Source organism: Serinus canaria, chromosome 13 (assembly GCF_022539315.1).
Source record: "Serinus canaria isolate serCan28SL12 chromosome 13, serCan2020, whole genome shotgun sequence".
Classification (NCBI taxonomy): domain Eukaryota; kingdom Metazoa; phylum Chordata; class Aves; order Passeriformes; family Fringillidae; genus Serinus; species Serinus canaria.
Genome location: NC_066327.1, coordinates 3,655,819 through 3,674,453, shown reverse-complemented (window position 1 = coordinate 3,674,453; position 18,635 = coordinate 3,655,819). Strand labels below are relative to the sequence as shown.

The window sequence follows — 18,635 nt, the reverse complement described above, 5'->3', positions numbered from 1 at the left end:
TAATAACTGTAAGATAATTTATTCTGACTGGACAGGTTTCTGTCATGTCTGATTTGTGGTTTGTCCTGTAGAAAACAGATTTTCCATGGTGCACATTTGATGGACATTTTCAGTTTAGAGAGGCAGCTTGCTGTATTTAATTCTGGTTTGTGCTTGATAATAAGCTGCTTTCTAAGTGGGAGATTCTCAAGTTCTAAGAAATTTGTGTGACTCTCACTTTCCCTTCATGTTGCAAATCTTTCCAGGGCTCCTAAACTGTCGCTGGGATCAGAGGCTGCATGTGGGGGCTGCTGTGAACTCTGTGCTTGTCAGTGGCTGCAAACAGCCTGGCCACTGCAGAGATCTCCTTCTATGCAGGTTCAATTTTCAAAACAAAAAAATAATATCTGAAATGCACCATTTTAGTTAACAAGTCTGAATCAAGGCTTTAATTGTGTTGGTTTGGATGTTGCTTTTGTTCCACTTTGTTTTCTGTCTCCATCAGAAACTCCAGCAATATCTGTTGGCCAAGCTGCTTAATTCAGTCATAACTCTTCTTTGCATAAAAGTCATGTTGGGTTTTTTTCCTCAAAATAATGAGAGATGTTGAGGATAAGTTTAGATATGCTTCTGAAATCCCTGGAGACTGCAGTGAAACATACATCACCAGCTAGCACAGAGAGCTAGAGATGGATTTGAAACTATTGGAATTGGAGGATGCTGAAAATTACCTCTTTTTCCTGTCCTCCTTTCTTGCAGAGGGAAATGGATGGAAATGTGCTCAGAGTTCCAGAGGAGCTGCATGCAAGGAGGCCTCTGAAGGGAATATTTTCAGATGAAAATGGGTGACAGATGCAGAGCCTATAAAGTAGAAACAGTCCCCCAGAAGTGCAGATTTGCAGCTTATTGTGATACACAGGAAAAGCTGGCAGGGAACAGGAGAGATGAAACTGCTGAGAGAGATCTTTAAATGGCCTCTGTGTACAGGGGCCTGTTGTTGATCACAACAAGGAGTCTTATTGCTTTGGGTCCCACAGAATGAAGCACAAAGCTATTTATGAAAGTAAATGTGTTTATTAGAAGAGATGGAGTAATTTGTGGAATATAGTTTTGTACCTGGAGTTTTCTCCAGTGCATAGCTTGTCTAGTGTAATATTTTTCTATTTCTTACTGTTATTGGGCAGTACACAGAATATCTGTTTCTGCTGGTGTGCATGGCCACAGAGGAGCTCTCTGGATGTCCCTGGGTGGGCTCAGTTTTCCCCTACAGCACTGGTTTGGTAATGCTGAAGGAACTTTGCTTGAGCAAAAAGGACTGAAGAAGGCAAGAAGTTTCTTATAAATCCTACTGGTGGGTTTTGTAAGCCACCTCCAGGTGGGATCAAAGTGACTGGAGAAGAGAATCTAACAGAGATAAGGCATACAGGGTAGGATAGAAGCTTCTCTCCTCAGAAAGGGAACATTTCAGTAATGGAAGAGATTACAGGATTTTGTCTCTGACTAATTTTACAGCAAGATCTGGAAATTACTTCAGGTTGGTGAGACTGGGTAGAGAAGATGCAGTGATACTGCAGCAGAAAATGGACTTAGCTAAGGAAGTTCTAGGGATGAAAATTGAGTGTGGTTTGCCTATGATTTGATTGAGATGATGCAATGCCATTGCACATGAAGTGCTGAAGATGCACTAAGAGATAAAACCGTGATGATCTTATTCCTGAAATAACTTTCAGAACTTGAAATTCCTTTATTCTACATTAATAAAAATAAAAGTTCTTTTCCTTTGAAAAGATGATAGATTCCATTTGCTCTGTCAGAAAAAAAAAAGTCTTCATGGATTAGAAAATATTTTTATCTCAGTATTTCTTCTGGAGCATATGCTGGAAATTGTTCATGCAAGGTTTAGTGTCAGGAGGTAAGATACAACTCTTTATTCACTTTAGAGAGAAGCAGTTCAGTCACATATTTATATACAGGCACAAGTTGGGGTTTTTTTCCAGTGTTAGTTTGCAAAGATGAGTGTACTTAAAACTGAGAAATTTCTCTTGAAGAACTGCTTGAATGCCTACAGGGAGAGGGAAGTTATCCAGTGTGACAGGCTGGTGAGCTGGAAAGTGTCCAAATTGCTGGTTCACAGCACAAAATTTCAGTGCTCTTCCTTGTACAAATCTTATCAGTTGAAAAAATATTGCTAAGTGCTTGATGTTTGTATCAAAGTGTGCATGCATTTTACACTTTAGATTATTGTAGGTTTTTATTCAGGCTTTATAAAATGTTAACAGAGCTGTATGTAGATCTGTAGGTAACCTGTGCAAGACAGGTTTGCACCCTGTAGGCATCAGCACTTGGTTAGAGACAGACCATAAAAATGAACTAATTTAGTTCATAAAAATGAACTAAGACCTTTTGAACTTTCTCTTTGGTTCTCAATTATATTGACTCTGCCTGGTAAAACAGAAAAACTTACTATTTTTCCCCAAGTAGCAAACTTAAAAGCTGCATTTTCATGGTTCCTCTGTGACAGGTTGCCACTGCCCAGCACCTTTCTCCTGTTGAGACACTGCTACAAGAAACACCATTTAAAACCAGTATAAAGTGCTTGCTAAAGGCTACGACTTGAACACGGGAGTTGTTCTCATCATTACAGTATTTATTTAATTCTAAAAAACAAGTTTGAAGTATATTTTCTGCAGCCCCTTAGCTTTCAGTTAATTTCTGGGTTTTTTTCCAATGAATTTATCACTTCAGATCAAGAATGACATGGCAAAGCTGCATCCAAGAGTATTTAGCAGTCTGCTGTGCTGCAGCTGTGTGGGATGCCTTGTAAGCACTGGGTGTTCAGTGATGATTCTTTAGGATCTTCAGAACTTTTTTTACCACTTCAGTAAGTGGGAGTTTCAGTAAATGTAAGGAGTCAACTGTTACTCTCACTTGTGTCACAAACCTGGGAATTTGGGGAAGCAGTGAGAGAAGAAACCTTTTTGTATTTGCTGGAAGGCAGGGATGATCTATCTGACTGTGCAAACCCAGGGCACCACAGGGAATATTTCTGTGTCTGCTCTGGGGTGCCCTGACCCCCAGGGGAGCACTGACTCTGACCCTCATCCATGGAGAAAGTTTCCCAGGTTCAACATAAACCAGAATCCACACAAGTGTGCAATAGATTATAGAGAGCAGTGTGGGTGTGTCACTGGGTGAGAAATTGAGGGTTTGGGATTTTTAGTGTGTTGTGGATGGCAGCAAAATGGAGGGCACGGGGTGCTGTCCTGGGTTTCTTCTTCACCTTCTTCTTCCTCCTTCTCCATGGCTTTGGGTGGCATTTTGTAACTGGGCAGAAAAGTCCCCATTGCAGCTCTGTGGGATCAGTTATTGGGTTAAAAGGGAAAATAATCCAGTGTCAGTTCTTAATGGGATGGTTTAGTCTTAAAAGCCCTTGGAACAAGAGATTGTGGCCATTTTGTGCCTTCTAATGAAAAGCTGCTGAACTCACAGCAGTGAGACTGTTTTAGTGATAAGAAATAATAAACACTTGAGTGTGAACATGAACTGCTGTCTCAAGTGTCTTCAGTCCAGACCCAGAGGAACCCACAACTGGTACCATGCATGACTCCATGTTGTCAGAAGGCTAATTTATTACTTTATAATACTATATTAGATGAAAGAATACTATACTATACTAAAGAATACAGAAAGGATACTTACTGAATGGTGAAAAGATAATAATGAAAACTCCTGACTCTTTCCAGAGTCCTGACACAGCTTGGCCCCAATTGGCCAATGAGTCAAAACAACCCAGCAGAATGCAATGAAACAATCACCTGTGGGTAAACAATCCCCAAACACATTCCACACAGGAGAAGCAAATGAGATAAGAATTCTTTTCCTTTTTCTATGAGGCCTCTCAACTTCCTAGGAGAAAATCCTGGGCAAAGGGATTTTTCAGAGAATGTGAATGCCACAGAAACCATGCTAAATTCTCACTGAAATCCACTGTCCCATGGCTTCTGTTCCCTGTGGAAGCACTGGAACCTGGGTGAGAACATGGTGCCAGCTCTCATCGTGGTAACAGGACTGGAATTTAAAGATGCATCCTGAGGCTTTTTTACCTGTGTTTCTCCAGAGCATCAGGAATGTGAGTAGCTGGAGATTTCATCCTCCAGAGATGTGGTTTGTGTACTCAGCTGAATGCACCTGGCTGTGCCTCTTCCCAGATGTCGGTTTTGAAAAACATTTTTGGTGTAGGGGAATTGAATTAGGGCAGCTCAGCCTGGGTTAGCAGCCACTGGCTGGCAGTAAGTGCAGGAGAGACTGGAACTGTGCTTATTGGCTTTGGCAGGGTGTCTGCAGAGACTGGCACTTCCCACAGGCTCCCAAATTCTGGCACAAAAAGCCACAGGTGGAGGAGAAATGGAGGTTGGGATACCAGGAGCTGGGGACTCCTCTGGGAAAATCTCTGCTCAGTGATGGCCATGGCTGTTTGCAGTGTCAGAGGAAGATTTCTCAGGATGTATCACCCTGCAGTGCAGTCTGCTCAGCCAGGCTGGTGCCTTGGCACATCTCCTTTGGAATGTTTGCAAAATGGAGCTGTGGTTTCATTGGCAATAATGTTGGTGTTCAGGTTCTTGGGTGGATTCTGTTTCATTCCATCCTAAACCTGTCAGGAGCCAGAATTATCCATTCTGGAGGGAGATTAGTGAGGAGTAGGGCAAGAGAGAAACCTCTGTTTATTTTGAGTCTCAGCTCTAAGTAATTTTATGTCAAAATATACCAGCCTGCTGATTTTGGAGAGTTCAGTCACATGCCTTTTGAGGGGTTACAATTAAATGGAGGGAGAACTGCATGATAAATCTTTGAATCTTTGTTCTCTTCTTCTGACTTTGCAGTTGCAAATTTTAGTTCTGTTTCATATCATCAATAGTGAAGGCATTAAGGAAATTCACAGTTGAGATTTATAAGAGTTACAAATATTTGGTAGGAACACAACTCTTGGTTTCATGACTGTCTATTTACCAACTCAGAAGGTTCATGTTGCAATAGAATAATGGGAAGGGACCACACAGGTATGTGTCTGCTCTCTTGTGCAGTACTTCTCTTTAAATCCATGAGAAAGGTTTATTCTCTTTTATGAGCATTGTAAAGGTGGCTTTTAGAGTTGTGTTTTAAGTCTGCTTCACCAACTTATCCATAATTCTCTGTGACTTTATTCTGTCAATTTATACACCACTTCTGCCCTGTATATTTAAACAGTCTGCAGCTTAATGTTGTTTGAGAGGTGCACAGATTGTTATTGTGCAGGGCAGGTGCCTTTACTTTTGAATTGTAGCATCATTATTGCCAGACTACCTTTCCTAGAGGTGGAGAGAACTTGCTTTTGAAAAGCCTTGCTTTTTGTGAGGAGAAGATTTGAAAGAATCCCACTTCAGTTAATTATTTATAGCCTGAAAAATAATGTAGCCTTACAATTGCTCTCCAAGCTTGGCACCACTCCCCACATAAGGAGCACCAAGAAAATGAAAGTTTCTCTGCAGCTCATGCTTTGACAGAGACACCCATTCTAAGATCCAGTATTATTGCCATGTGTAGCATTATTTTATATTATTAAAATATTTATGGCTAGATACTGGTTTTTCTTCAAAGCAATTGAATAAAAATTCAGTCAAAACTTGTCCCACTGGGGTAAGACAAACAACTGGCTAATTTGTTCTTCACACTTTATTTGAATAATATTCTTTTATTTTTACTTTTTTTGGTGGTTACTGCTGGCTTGGGGCAGATTATGAAAGCTAAAGTTGTCTCAGTACTAGCAGGTGCTGAGGAATGCTAGAAGATGGAACATTCAAAAAAATGCCTAGCAACTTTTTCTCCTGGTATTTAAAAGAAAATGTGTGTTTCTCCTTTATCCAAAGCTTGTATGGTTTCTCATGAAGTTAGAAGCAGTCTGAGTTACAAAGGGACCACACACTTGGCTGGAACTCAAATGCCCCTGATGACTGAAGGGCTTAGGTGACATCTTAAAAAAACCTTAAAAGTAAAATAACTCTGTAGGTTTTTTATCAACATTTAACTAATTGTTTCTCTCTGTTCAGTACTTTATCTTGATAATCTTTGTTATCTCTTAATATCCAAGAAATATTAATGTAAATAATTTCTTAAATCTCCTAACTCTCCATGTAGAGACTCTGCAGTTTGAGTTATATTTGGAGAAGCCACAACACCCCCAGTTAAAGGGCTGAGATTCAATAGCTGGGGGTCTTTGGCCCAGAGGAGAACTCCTATAGAAACAGAGGATGAAGGGAATTCTGTGAAACTGTGGGGTCTTAGGAGGAGGAACCAGTGCATGCAGTGAGATAATACTTGGATTTGAAAAGAATTCAGAAAAAGTGAGATGGGATGCTTTATTTGGGAATAAAGTGAGATGGGAAGAGAGAGTGATCTGGTAGCACACTAAAGTATCCCACAGATAAATTTCTGTCCTGCTGGGCACATTTAGAATCATGGATCTTGTGTCTGGTCTGTCCTGGAATGTGTCCAAAGAGCAAAGGTGCAATGATGGTTTACAAAAATAAATCACAAAGTGTAGATAAACATTTCACTCTCCTCGTGGGAAAGGTGATGCTTCACCTTGTGGAGTTTCTAAGATGCCACCACAGAAGGAGGGAGGGAGGTGACCCTCTGGTGACCTACTGATGGTTCTAAGGGAAGATGAACACCTCTGGACACTCCAAGGGCTCTGAACCTTGCTGGAGAAATGAAAAGCTTCTCTGGGCAGCACAAGCTCATGTCCCAGTGATGTCAAGGGCAAAACAAAAGCTTGTTTGTTTCCTTGCCTTTCCCATTTCAGGTATTTCTCAATATTGGTACCTTAAACTTGATTTTATATCTTGTATAAATTCAATTTTTATTTTTAGCTTAGTAAGTTATACTTAGAGAATTTAATAATTAATGATTTGTCTAATAAATTGCAGTGTCCTGAGCTGTGTGACACCTGCTTGTCACTCAGGGTTGGGGTTTTTGTTATTCAGTCTTTACTGAGGCTGGCAGTTTGAAGAAGTCCAGAAGTTCTATTTGGGAACTGCAATAAACCTAAACTAAAAGGCTGCATGGAAATAAGTATCTTCAAGAAATTTTTTTATGCTCAAATTATTTTTCCACCAGTGAGGGCAATTAATTTCAAAGAAGACAGGAGACAGAAGACATGCAGCATTCTCTACCAATTAATAGCAACTTCCTGATATGTTTTGAAATATGTGAAGTCTTTGAAAGTAATATGTAAGCTAATTGCATAAGCAGATGAATATTAGCTTAAACTCACTTTCCCTGTACTTTCTGATCCTCTTCTAAGCATAAGAATGCAGAATGGCCCAAGTAATTGAGTATTTTACATGATTGTATCTCTGTAGCTGGAGAAGAAAAGAGCAGTCTCTGAAGTTGTTACATAATAGGGAATATGGCCTGCCCTGTCTCAAGAACAAAGATGACCTTTCTTCTTTTTTGTACCCCTGGGATGATCTCCCAGGGCCTGTTAGTGAAATATCAGCAATTTTATAGAAGTTCCTTCCTTGCTTCATTACCATATGAGCACTGTGTTGCCTTAATGGCCCTGCAATGAGGTTATTTTCAGAAAACTGTGGTGGTTTTTATTTTAAAGAATAATTTCAATGTAAAAGGTCTCCTTGGGAATAGCTTCAGGTTTAATTTGGGTAAGTAGCAGTGTGATTCAAGCAAAATACTGCAATGCAAACCTGTGTTATTAAGAAGGCAAGTAAAACATGAAGGACATAGGTGTGGTTGTGTCTCACTCCAGACATGACTGGACATGCATTTTTTCCAATGTTTTACAGAAAAAGTTAAACAAGAAACCAAATGAGTACCTTACCACAAAGCTGAGCCAGGCAGACAACCCAGAAGCTGTTAGAGAGGCTTGGGTTAGGGTTATTATATAATGTGTTAGCTGCATAAAATGAGGTGTGTGTTTCAGGTTTTGGTTGGTTAGTTTGTCTTGTAAAATAAAAAAAAAAATTAAAAACCAAAAAAAAGCACCCTAATTACTTACTAAACACCTTAAAAAATTGCTAGAACCCACAGAAATGTTGCCATGTGTAATCTGTCAAGATTGCTTTGTTACTCCCCTAAGTCCAGAAAAAGAGTTATGAGGCAGGAGTGTCTAAGTGGCAGCCTGAGGGCATGTGTATCCTTGTATAATAGGAATCGACCCCATTCAGTGGGAACACCTTTCCTTTTTAAAAACAATGTTTCATATGTTGATAGAGATGTTTGTAATCCTGGTGGCACTTGTTTTGTGAAGACCTTCCAGAAAATCACAGCATTCTCAGAGCTATATCTGTTGCAATAATTAAGATTTTGTTAACAGCCTAACCAGGCTTATTTTGCTGCCCTTTGCATGTCCTCAGATTTGCACACCAGGCTGTTTCCCTGTTAGCCTGTCTGGGAACACTGGGGTGCCCCAACCTCTGGGGCCACCACTGCTTGCAGGGCTTGGAGGCAGCAGCAGGGAAATCACCTGAACAAGGGCTCCCTTTGGGTTTTTCCAGCTGCCAGCCCATGCCCACATCCTGCACGTTGACATTCCTCAGTTTCTTTGCCACCAAAGAACCTGCTCCCCACACACTGCTGTGAAATCCTGGATGGTGCTCTTCCACTCAGCAGAGTGCAAGCTCCTTTTTCTGTCTCCACCCAAATCCCTGGGACCTCATTACTGGTTTCCTGTTTCCATGCTTGGATGCTCTGTTCTTGCAGAGCATCTGTGCCTTGAGCTTGCAACCTGCTAGGGCTGACCTAATGTCCTGGAACTCTCTGACTGCAGCACAGGCAGGCAGAATTCTGGGATCATCTGGAAGGGCTGAGGGAGCTCCACTACTGCTCCTGTGCTCCAAATTCCCTCCTTCTCTACTGCCTTATTCATTCAGAATCAACTTATGAACAATATTAGTTCTCTTATTTTATTATAACCTTTTTAAATATATACATATAATTATATATATATTTTATATATATAAATTATTTGTAGTTATTTCCTAAGTATTATTAAAATATTTTAATGTTTGTTGTATTTAACAGTCTTGGGGGTCAAAACCTTGTACCAAGATGAGAACAAATAAAAGACACTTTTACCTTTTGTGCCTACAGTGCCATTTTAAAAAGACAAATAGCCTTGATCTAGTAGTAAATGCTTTATGTTCATATTTTATAAATATCAGAAGAGCATCTTTATTTTAAGGGAAATATTTAAGAAAATAATACTCTCCATGACTGAATTCCTGACGCTGAGCTCTGCAGTCTAGGAAATCTTGGTTTAAGATTTAAAATATTAGCAACTTCCTTTAAAACAAAAACAGAGGAGAACAAGTTACTTTTTTTTTTTCTTCTTAATGAACATGCCTTGAAAACTGATAATAATCTAAATAGAAAATTTGATTTCAGTCCCTCCAGCTTCCCAGACTCTTGCCTTAATATGATAATGTTGCAGCCACAGTTTGGAGAGTCCTTGAGCAGGAACCACACAATAGATGACAAGATCCAGGACTAGGAAGCTCTAAAGGAACATCCAGCTCAATGGCTTTATGTTGACTAATATGGGAGAAGAATTTGTTTATAAAACACACCATAATGATGTCAAGGTATGAGATCTCTCTTCAAACATCTTGGAAGTTCTTTAGGCTGTGTGATGGCACAGCATCCACCAAATGCTGGTTCTGTCTCTCAGCTCTCTGGAACTAGGACAGAAAATAACCTGCTTCCCAACAGGTCCTTTGGTGGCACTTAGGGGAGGACTAGAACAAAGATGACCCTACCAACCAGGATCTAAGAGGCTTTTCTGAACAGTTTCTGTTGCATAGTCCTGGAGCTGCTATTAAACCCAACAGCACTAATATGGAAAATACAGTGGAGGTGTGGGTTGTAATGCTTCTAATCATCACCTTTTCCCTGTGTGTGTTGTTAGATATGTACTGATGCTCCCACACACTCGGTATTGCAGTGACTAATCAGAAAAATAAGAGACTAGAAGACTGCTCAGGTGATGCAAACTCTGAATCTCAGAGGCATAACAGATTATATTTCTCTGGCAGTCTCATTGATCAAGTTTGCTTTTATATGCATGTGATTCTGCTTTTTCTTTGTTTCCTGCTAGGATTGCAATTCCCTAACATGTACCTACACTCATTATTCCTGTTTGCTCTGTCCAGGAGGAGGTGTTGGTACCCTGGCTTCTTAGCAAGCAATCTATTTGAATGAAATCCTAGTTTAGAGATGAGGAAAAATAAATCTCTGCAGATAGCCTTGAATATTTTGGCAGTAGAGCAGCACAAAGAAGTGTCCTTTTGGCACACAGTTGTCATCCTCAGGAGTTCAGATGGTCAGATGACAGGGCACAACCAAATATTTTGATAATCATGTTTGGGAAATTGTTGAAAACTGTTTGAAGCCCAGTTTGTGTTTGGGAAGAACTGCTGTAACACAGTGCTGTTGCATCAATACTCTCCCATTTTTTCTGAGCATGGTTTATGTTTGGGAGGTTTTTTGGGAGCAGGTTTTAATTTCAGAATAAGGATATCATTTCATGTCAGTGGGGTTTAATGCTTGGGGAGCAGAGGTTTGGCTTTTACCATCCTGGTGCATTTTCCAATCAGCCAAGAACAGGAGTTTATCTTATCTTGTGCCATGGTGGTTTTAGGGTTCAGAGGCTCCTGGATTGAAGTGACTGAGCAACCAAGGGACAGCCACACCCCTGATGGAGCTAAGCCAGGGCACCCTGGAATTCTTTACCTTTTACAGGCTTTTAACTGGTTTTTCTTTTTCTAATTAAAAAAAATGGAAGAAAAACAAGAGCTAAAATAATCCCTGATTTAGTTATTCAAAGAAATTTCAACTCTAATCTTCATTCTACTTATATTTTAAGTATTTAATGAATCCAGCCCTCGGGCTGGTGCTAAGTAATTAAAGGAATATTCCTTATTCTGCCAGAGCCCAGGAATAATGTGTTAGAATCTCCCTCAAAAATACACATTAGCATATGCACAAATAATTGATGCAGACAATGCTATTTGGGAAACTTTTATCTGCATATTATTAGAGGATCAAGATTCCCTGTTTATGTTACATTATAATTGAAATTCAACCAACTGGGACATAAGTGACATCCCTTGAAGAGACCCACACCTGAGGAGGATGCATAGTTGGCTGTAGATTGTGGATTGTAGACTGTAATTCTGTAATTTTTGGAGTTTTATCCTTTCATCTTTATCCATGTGTTTCCACAGGGTTTTCTTTCATGGAGAATTCCCTATGCTTTCCATTAAGCAACCTGCCCAAGATTCAGTATGAAAAGCTCTCTTTGGAAAGATTTGGGGTTTTGCTATGAATTTTTGGGTTTTGCCCATTACTCTGCTAACCAGACTCCAAGATTTTTTTTTCAAGCTTAAAAGTGGAGCCCACTGCTACAAAACAATTTAAAAACTTAATAAAAGCCCCTACTGGATATCATCTAAATATGAAAAATATTTCAGATGCAAATTAAAACCATTCTAACAGTTGCTAGTTGCTATTAATCAATCCTAAACAAACACTGTGGGTAGACTGGTTAGTGTAATGAACGTAATTCGTTGGAAAATTATTTTTATTTGGCCCTATTTTCTCCATAAGATCAATTTAAAAGTAAGAAGGAAGTTTCTGCAGTGAAAGGACTTTCAACAGTTTTAAGCAGAACTATTGTGATAAAGCTTTGTTTTAGCCATGCACAAATATATTTTATTAGTCTCATCTCTGATCAAGTAGTTGAAATTTAATTTAATTTTTCTGTCTTCAGTAAGTGCAGCTGAAAAAGAACAAAATCAAATAGAGAGGTATAGTTCTGGGAACACAGGAGATGGCTCTGTTTTAAGGAAGTGAATCATCATCCAAGGCATTTGTCTTCACATTGTATAAATTTAAAGTACATGGCTTAGCAATAAAAGCTGCTCCTGCACTTTGAAGAGCTTGGATTGCTCAGTTCTGCTCTTTTTGACCCCAGGGTTGCTGTCCTTTGCAGCTGCTCTGTTCTGCTCTGCAGTCTCCTGTTGCAGCCCTGGCTGGGTTGGTTCCTGCTGTTATATATTGCACCTCAGGGCAGGGAACCCTTCCCCCAGCCCCTCTGTCACCTCCTGCAAGTGCCCAAGATGGTTTCCAGTCCTTTCAAATGGGAGAGATTGGCCAATCTTTGTACAGTAAATAAACATGGGTGGTATTTTTAATCAGATCCTTTGCCTGTACTTGGTGTGTAGTTCCAGTGTTTCTCATCCTCTCTAACTGGGATGAGTGCCCTGGGACACTGGGCAGCACCAGCCACGCTGTAGTGGCAGCAGGGCAGGGCAGCAGCACTGGGATAAGAAATCAGGGAAAGGAGCAGGCTGAGAGCCCCGGGACACTGCAGTGTCTCAGTGCACATCTCATGGAGCAGGGCAGGAAGGTCCTTCTGGCTGAGGGACCAGGCTCAGGTGATTGTGGGGAGGCAATCCATGGGATGCAGAGGAGGGAAAAGCTGCACAGATCCCTGCAGGCAAAGGATGGGAGATTTCATCTGCTAGAGCAGAGCTGAGGTCAGCAGTGCTTAGTGAGGAGGTGAAACAGATCCTTTCTTTCTTTTTTTTTGTCTTTGATAACTGTGCTCTGGACTAGTTCAGTTTCCAAGCAATGGTTGCTCATTCCAGATCACAGCACCATGGAAGAATCCCAGAATTTTCTGGGTTGGAAGGGACTCACAGGGATCATTGGGTTCAACTCTTTAGGGAATGGCCCATACAGGTATTAAACCGACAAGCTGGGCATTATCAGCACCATGCTCTGACCAGCTGAGCTCAACTCAGAGTGCTTTCTGACCTCATTGATTATTGTTGTTCATAATTCATTTGTAAATATGCTTTGAAGATAAACATAAAGTTAATATTACAGGAAAAGGTAATGCTACTGGAAAAGTAGTAAATTACACAACTGTGTTTGAACACAGACTTCAGCAGAAGTTAAATTAACTACAGTGGAGTGTTCATATCAACCAGAGACAGTAGGAGAAATTCTGGAGAGGATTTATGGCACAAAACCCGCCAAACAACAAAACCCAGCAGCAGGAAAAACCATTTCAGAGAATGAAAAGTTTTCTTTTTTTTTGGAATAATGCTGGAAAATCAGTACAATGTTAAAAAAAAAAAAAAACACGTAAAAAAAAACCAAGGATGACAAAGAACATACCCTATGAAAATCAAGCTACTTTTTCATCCTACCATGAACCATTCCTTTATTGCTTTTATCTATGCATGAAAAAGTCCTGAATGAAATAATACTGAAATTGTTGTGTTTCTCTAACTTGTAACAAATCTTAAAATCACAAAGAGCAGCTGCAGTTACTCTCTCCTTGTGCTACACAATTGTTCTGTATTATTCTACCTGGAAGTCTGCTGCTTTTATAGTTGTGCATCCCTTTAGCTAAATCTTGTGACTGTAAAGGAAATGGTAGGACAAGCTAAAAGAGCCCAGCACGTTTGCAGTCAGAAATCCCAGGCTGGCAGTGAGATGCTGAAGCAGGATGTTGTTCAGTCAGCTATAAAACACAAGGAAACAGAACCAGTGAAGGCAAAAATGGAAAATTAAAATCTCAGACCCACCAAGAGTAGATGAATGTTACTGTAAGTGAATTATCAGCACCATGTGCTCACTGACAGGCTCCAAGTCTGTATGGATTGGGAGCTATTCCCCATTTCACACGTGATGGATACTCGAGGTTGTTGCATAGCAGCCTGTCCTAATGTTTATGTATTTGTGCCTTTCCAGCTCCAAACACTACATTTTAGGACTGCACATGCATTGGCAGGGACATCTATTTCTGGAGAGAAACAGAACTACTGCATTACCAATTCACTTGAAATTCTGCTTATTTTTCCTTTCAGACTGGTATTGTTTAGTATTTGCATAATATGATCAAGATGTTTGTCTCAATCTCTACATATGCCACAGTTCCCAAAGTTTAATGGGGTTTTCTGAGGAACTGTGGCTTCAAGCCACTGTGGTTCTTTGTGGCATCACTGAGCCTCTTCCATACTTGTTTTCATGTTGCCCTTTAGCTCATGACAAGGAGCAGCTGTGATGACTCAATGATTCTGTGAAGACAGTATTTTTGGACACATTCTCAATAACAGACTTGTGGTACAACATAAATATTGATGATTTTAACAATAGATTAAAATAAGTGATTGGTTAGTTTTCCTTTAATTACATTCAAGATGACATATTTCTCACTTTTCCCCCAGAAAGGTGTTTGTACTTATTTCTGAACAAAAAAACCCAACCAAAACAGAAGTCTTTGGCCCAATGGAATTCTTGGGCCAAAGACTTGTGTGTCTTTAACTGTGTGTTATTTTTACAATTTATAACTGTGTGTTATTTTTACAATTTCTGTTTCTAACATGCAATGAAGTTTGAAACTTCTGGCTTATCCTAAAAGAGACTTCAGAATTAAGTCTAATCTATGATTGCTGCAAGCACCACAAGAATGCTGCGTTGTTTTAATCAGTTTCTTTGCCCCATGCAGAAAGCCAGGTGTTAATCAAACAGGAACCATCATTAGTGTGGGGTCACAGGTTGTGAGGATGCTGCAGAGCCCACTTACCTCCCCCTGCTCGTGAGGGTGAGCAAAATGAGCATGTCCATGTGGTTTTGTGTTTGCACTCAGGCTCTGTACTGGTAAAGTGCTCTATTAATGAGGGTAAATGCTACTTAAGTGCCTACATTAAATAAATATCCCCCTGAGTCCTTCCAGAAGTGCATCCACAAGAGGATTGCCTACCCTGCAGCCACTGAAATCCTTCTACTAGATTAGATCAAAATGTAGCTTCATTCCATGTTATTTCTGTTGTTTTTCCAGGGCATTTGCCTCATCCTTGTGCTGCTGCTCTATTTGAAGTTACTACGGCAACCTGTCACCATCTGCTATTATAAAGTGTGCTGGGCTTAGTTGCTAGGTGTTGAAGTTTGTCATCTTACTCATATGATCCTGATGTTCCTCAGCTGTTTCTTTTACATGTTGCCTCCACAGCTAATCTGCACTTTTTCAGCAGTGCAAGAGATTCCACCTCTTCCTGCTTGACCTTAGGAAGCCCTGTTTGTTTTACAGTATAAGGCTGCAGCTCCTTTTGGTGTGCTTTGTATAGATTCAAGTAAAATAGTATCTCTTTCACCTTACCCACTACCTTGCAGTGTTTATACTAAAGCCAGCATTTATTTAATTTAGATAAGGTACTAATTATGGGGGGTTTTAAGTGGACAGAGAATTTGAATGTTTCTGGACATTTTCTCCTCTGTTTCATTTTTATCTGACACCTATTTACTCATGTTCCTGCTCCTTACAGCAGTGCAGTGTTCATCAATTGCCTTATTTCTTTACACATTTTTTAAAGTCTGATAGAAAATTGTACAATTTAAAAAATAGAATTCAGTGCTGTTTCTGTTTTGGATTATTTTGTGTTCATAAGGAAATTCATGTAGTGAAGTTGGGAAATATTTCATTAGAGCTCTTTATAGTCATGCAGAGTTGTTTCTGGGGTTTTTTCTGTTCATATTGTCTCAGCATTAAAGTGTTTACTTTGATACATTTATTTTTTATACATTTGACCTAGTTCTAATCAATGTTTTCTGCTGTAATTCACTGGCTAAATCCTAACAAGCTTGAGCACAGCTAAAATGATTTGCTAGGATTCTACCTGAACTTCACCTTGTCTGCCACAACCTTTTATATCCTATTTTATTCTAACCTACTCTATCTAACTATTCAATCCCTATGAACATTTGACTTAAAAAAATTATTTTTTTTAATAGACTCTTTTGTGATTCTGCATTTCTTCTGCCCATCCTGTGAACACAGAGGCTGTGGCCAGGCACAAGAGCTGGTTTTTGTACAGAACTTACTGTTCACAGGCAGTTCATGCTCTTTGCACCCTCCAAGAGGCACTTAAACCCAAGAGGAGAATTTCAGTGAATGCAGAGAGGTGTTTGCAGGTTTGATCAGAGCTGTGGAGAGCCCTGAGTTACCCTTCAGTCCTGCCAGGGAGAGTGGCAGTGCTGGGGGTGCACTTCAGAGATCTGAGGCTGCCTCTGAGAAGTGAATATTCATTGCTGCCATTTGGGGATTAGGAGGGAGGGGCAAGCTTTAAACCTATAAAGATGCTAGCAGATGATTCCTGATAGTTGAGATTGCTGGCAAGAAAATGATTAAAGATCAAATAGTATTTGTATTTCCCTGCTTTACAGTTACATGGGAAGGATGGAGGAAGTTTTTGCAGCAGACCATCTTTACTGACACCTTTTTTATTACCATTCAGTCCAAGTGATGTGAATTTGACAGGTTTGATGCGAGGTCCTGCCTAGCAAGATATTTGCCTATGGCTTTTTTCAAGGCATATCATCTATTAAATTTAAAATCACCATACCCACTCACTAAGGCATTTGTGCTGTAGCACAATCACAGACATAACCAGACACATTTTTTGAACTTGGTTTTTACAAAAGAAATAACCTTCTTAAAGTCTTTTTGCCCTTAAGCATCATAATACCCCTATACAATGCTTGTGAAGAAATGCTGCTTATTTCAAGCAGTGATTATTTAATTGAGCCTAGGAAGGCATTCAGTGGTGAATGTGTAACTACTAAAAATACGAGCTGCTTGTCGTGTCAATTCTCTAACTTCTGCTGCTAATCTTTTTTCAAAATCAAGACATGAGAAGAAAACCCCCACACAATTTCAGTACCAAAAATCCTTTGCAATTCATTATTCCTTTCAGCTATGCATTTAACACCACAGCAAAGATTTTTCTGCTCCAGAACTGTAAAAGTGAAGTACTACTGCAGGAAATCCAGCATTTCTTTTAGAAGAGCATCAGTACCCGAGAACACACGATTTCTTACCTGAAAGCTGAAAAATGAGTCTTCTCAGCTTTAAAAAGTAGGCAAGGCTCTCACTAGCACTAAGGTTACTCCACAAGAAGGTACAATAGGTCCTTTAGGTTGTGATTTCACTCTTTGGATGCAAGAGGTGTGCTGGCTCTGCTCGCGTAGGAATAAATAAATAAAGCCCGGCTGCTCGGAGCGGAGAGCAGCTCGTGGAGGGAAGCACAAGACCTCTAGTGGCTACAGGCAGAGCTGAGCAGGGACTGCTCCTGCTCTGGAATGGGGACAAAATGGTTGGGTGCCACTCTGCTGTGGGGACACAGCGAGCCCGAGTGGCACCGAGCAGCACCAGCCTCGGCCAGGGCACTGAAGGAATCAGGGACATCTAGGAAATTATTCTGCCGGCTCAGCGATTTTGTTGTTAAAATGAAATCAAAGCATTGAAAGCAGGCTTGTTTCTAAGCCTAGAACTAAAACTTCAGCAAATTAAAAGGAATCAGTGAGGAGGAATCTTAAAGGAAAAGTGCAAATTATTAAACTCACAATTGTTGCTTGGGAAAGAAATGTCTTTGTGACTTACAGTAACTTATGTGATTTCCAGCCCTGAGTTTTCACTGTATCTTTCAGCATTTTGACTTTAGGAATTGAGAAAGACTAAATACTTCCTTTTGAGGAAGTTTGAAAGAAGTTTTGAGATGTCATGGTCATAATGTTCTATAGAAGTTTGAGTTCTCTAATATCTGTTTAAACACCTGCAGAATGTGAAAAATCGAATGTCTTGCACTATTTCTTCCTGTGAATAATAAAATTATTGGAAATTTTTGATTCTAACATATTTTCTCCCCATAAATTCCTAATAGAAGAATCCTTCCTGTGAATAATAGAATTATTGGAAATTTTTGATTCTAACATATTTTCTCCCCATAAATTCCTAATAGAAGAATTCTAGTGGACATCACACGCCTTTTAGGAGTCTTAAGGTGATAGTGAGTTGTGCTTTATATAAGTTTTCTTGTCACAATGTGTGTTTTCATGTGGTGTCTCATTAATGATGCAGCTTTCTCACAAGAGCCTGTCCCTTGCCAAGGCAGCTTTGGAATAATCCTTTTGGAGTTCTTAGTTTGTTTCTTTCATCTGGGCTGGCAAAAGCTTGAGTATCATTTATTTTTACATACATAAAGGGATTTATCAGGCATTTCACATGCCTCACCTTTAGAAAGAGTAAAGTCCAATGTCTTCAGGAATCCACATGTGTTGATTCTGGTTTCTTTCAGAGTCATTTTGTGGCATGCATGACAGCAATCCTGAACCAGATGAGTGACCAGCATTATTCAGTGTACATTGAAACCTTCCAGACAAGTTCTGAACTAGTGGTGAGTACTAAGTGGTCACAGAGTTGATAGTTACAGTGTTTGATTTCCTGTGAAAAATCAGTAGATGTTTTTGGAGTTTCTTGTCTGACTCTTCCTTGAATGAATTCTGTTACTGTACATTTTTGGCCTCTGTGTTATTGTTATACTGTTTATAACACAATTTTCTGTGTTATTGCACTGCCTCCCTCTTCTAATGGTGCCAGTGGACAACACTGTAATCAGAAATTTGGAAGGAAACAAGTTTCTCTGAGGTGGTGATGTAATGATCCAGAATAAGTAATGGGATCTTTGTGCTGTACTCTTTTGAGAAAGGGGAAAAGAAAAAGAATAAACTCACAACAAAACAACAGCAAAACTTAT

General features: G+C 39.8%; 2 protein-coding genes across 2 annotated transcripts in view; one reads left to right on the top strand and one right to left on the bottom strand.

Moving 5' to 3' along the window:
• The window catches only part of INSYN2B (inhibitory synaptic factor family member 2B), a 30,238-nt gene extending 13,077 nt beyond the window's left edge, over positions 1–17,161 (bottom strand). The window contains exon 1 of the mRNA XM_018915317.3: positions 16,921–17,161. The gene's annotated coding sequence lies outside the window, so the exon portion shown is untranslated. The remainder of the gene's footprint in view (positions 1–16,920) is intronic.
• Positions 1–18,635, top strand: part of DOCK2 (dedicator of cytokinesis 2) — a 160,046-nt gene that overhangs the window by 81,485 nt on the left and 59,926 nt on the right. The window contains exon 28 of the mRNA XM_009091333.4: positions 18,177–18,275. Within this exon, the coding sequence (XP_009089581.2) occupies positions 18,177–18,275 (99 nt within the window). The remainder of the gene's footprint in view (positions 1–18,176; positions 18,276–18,635) is intronic.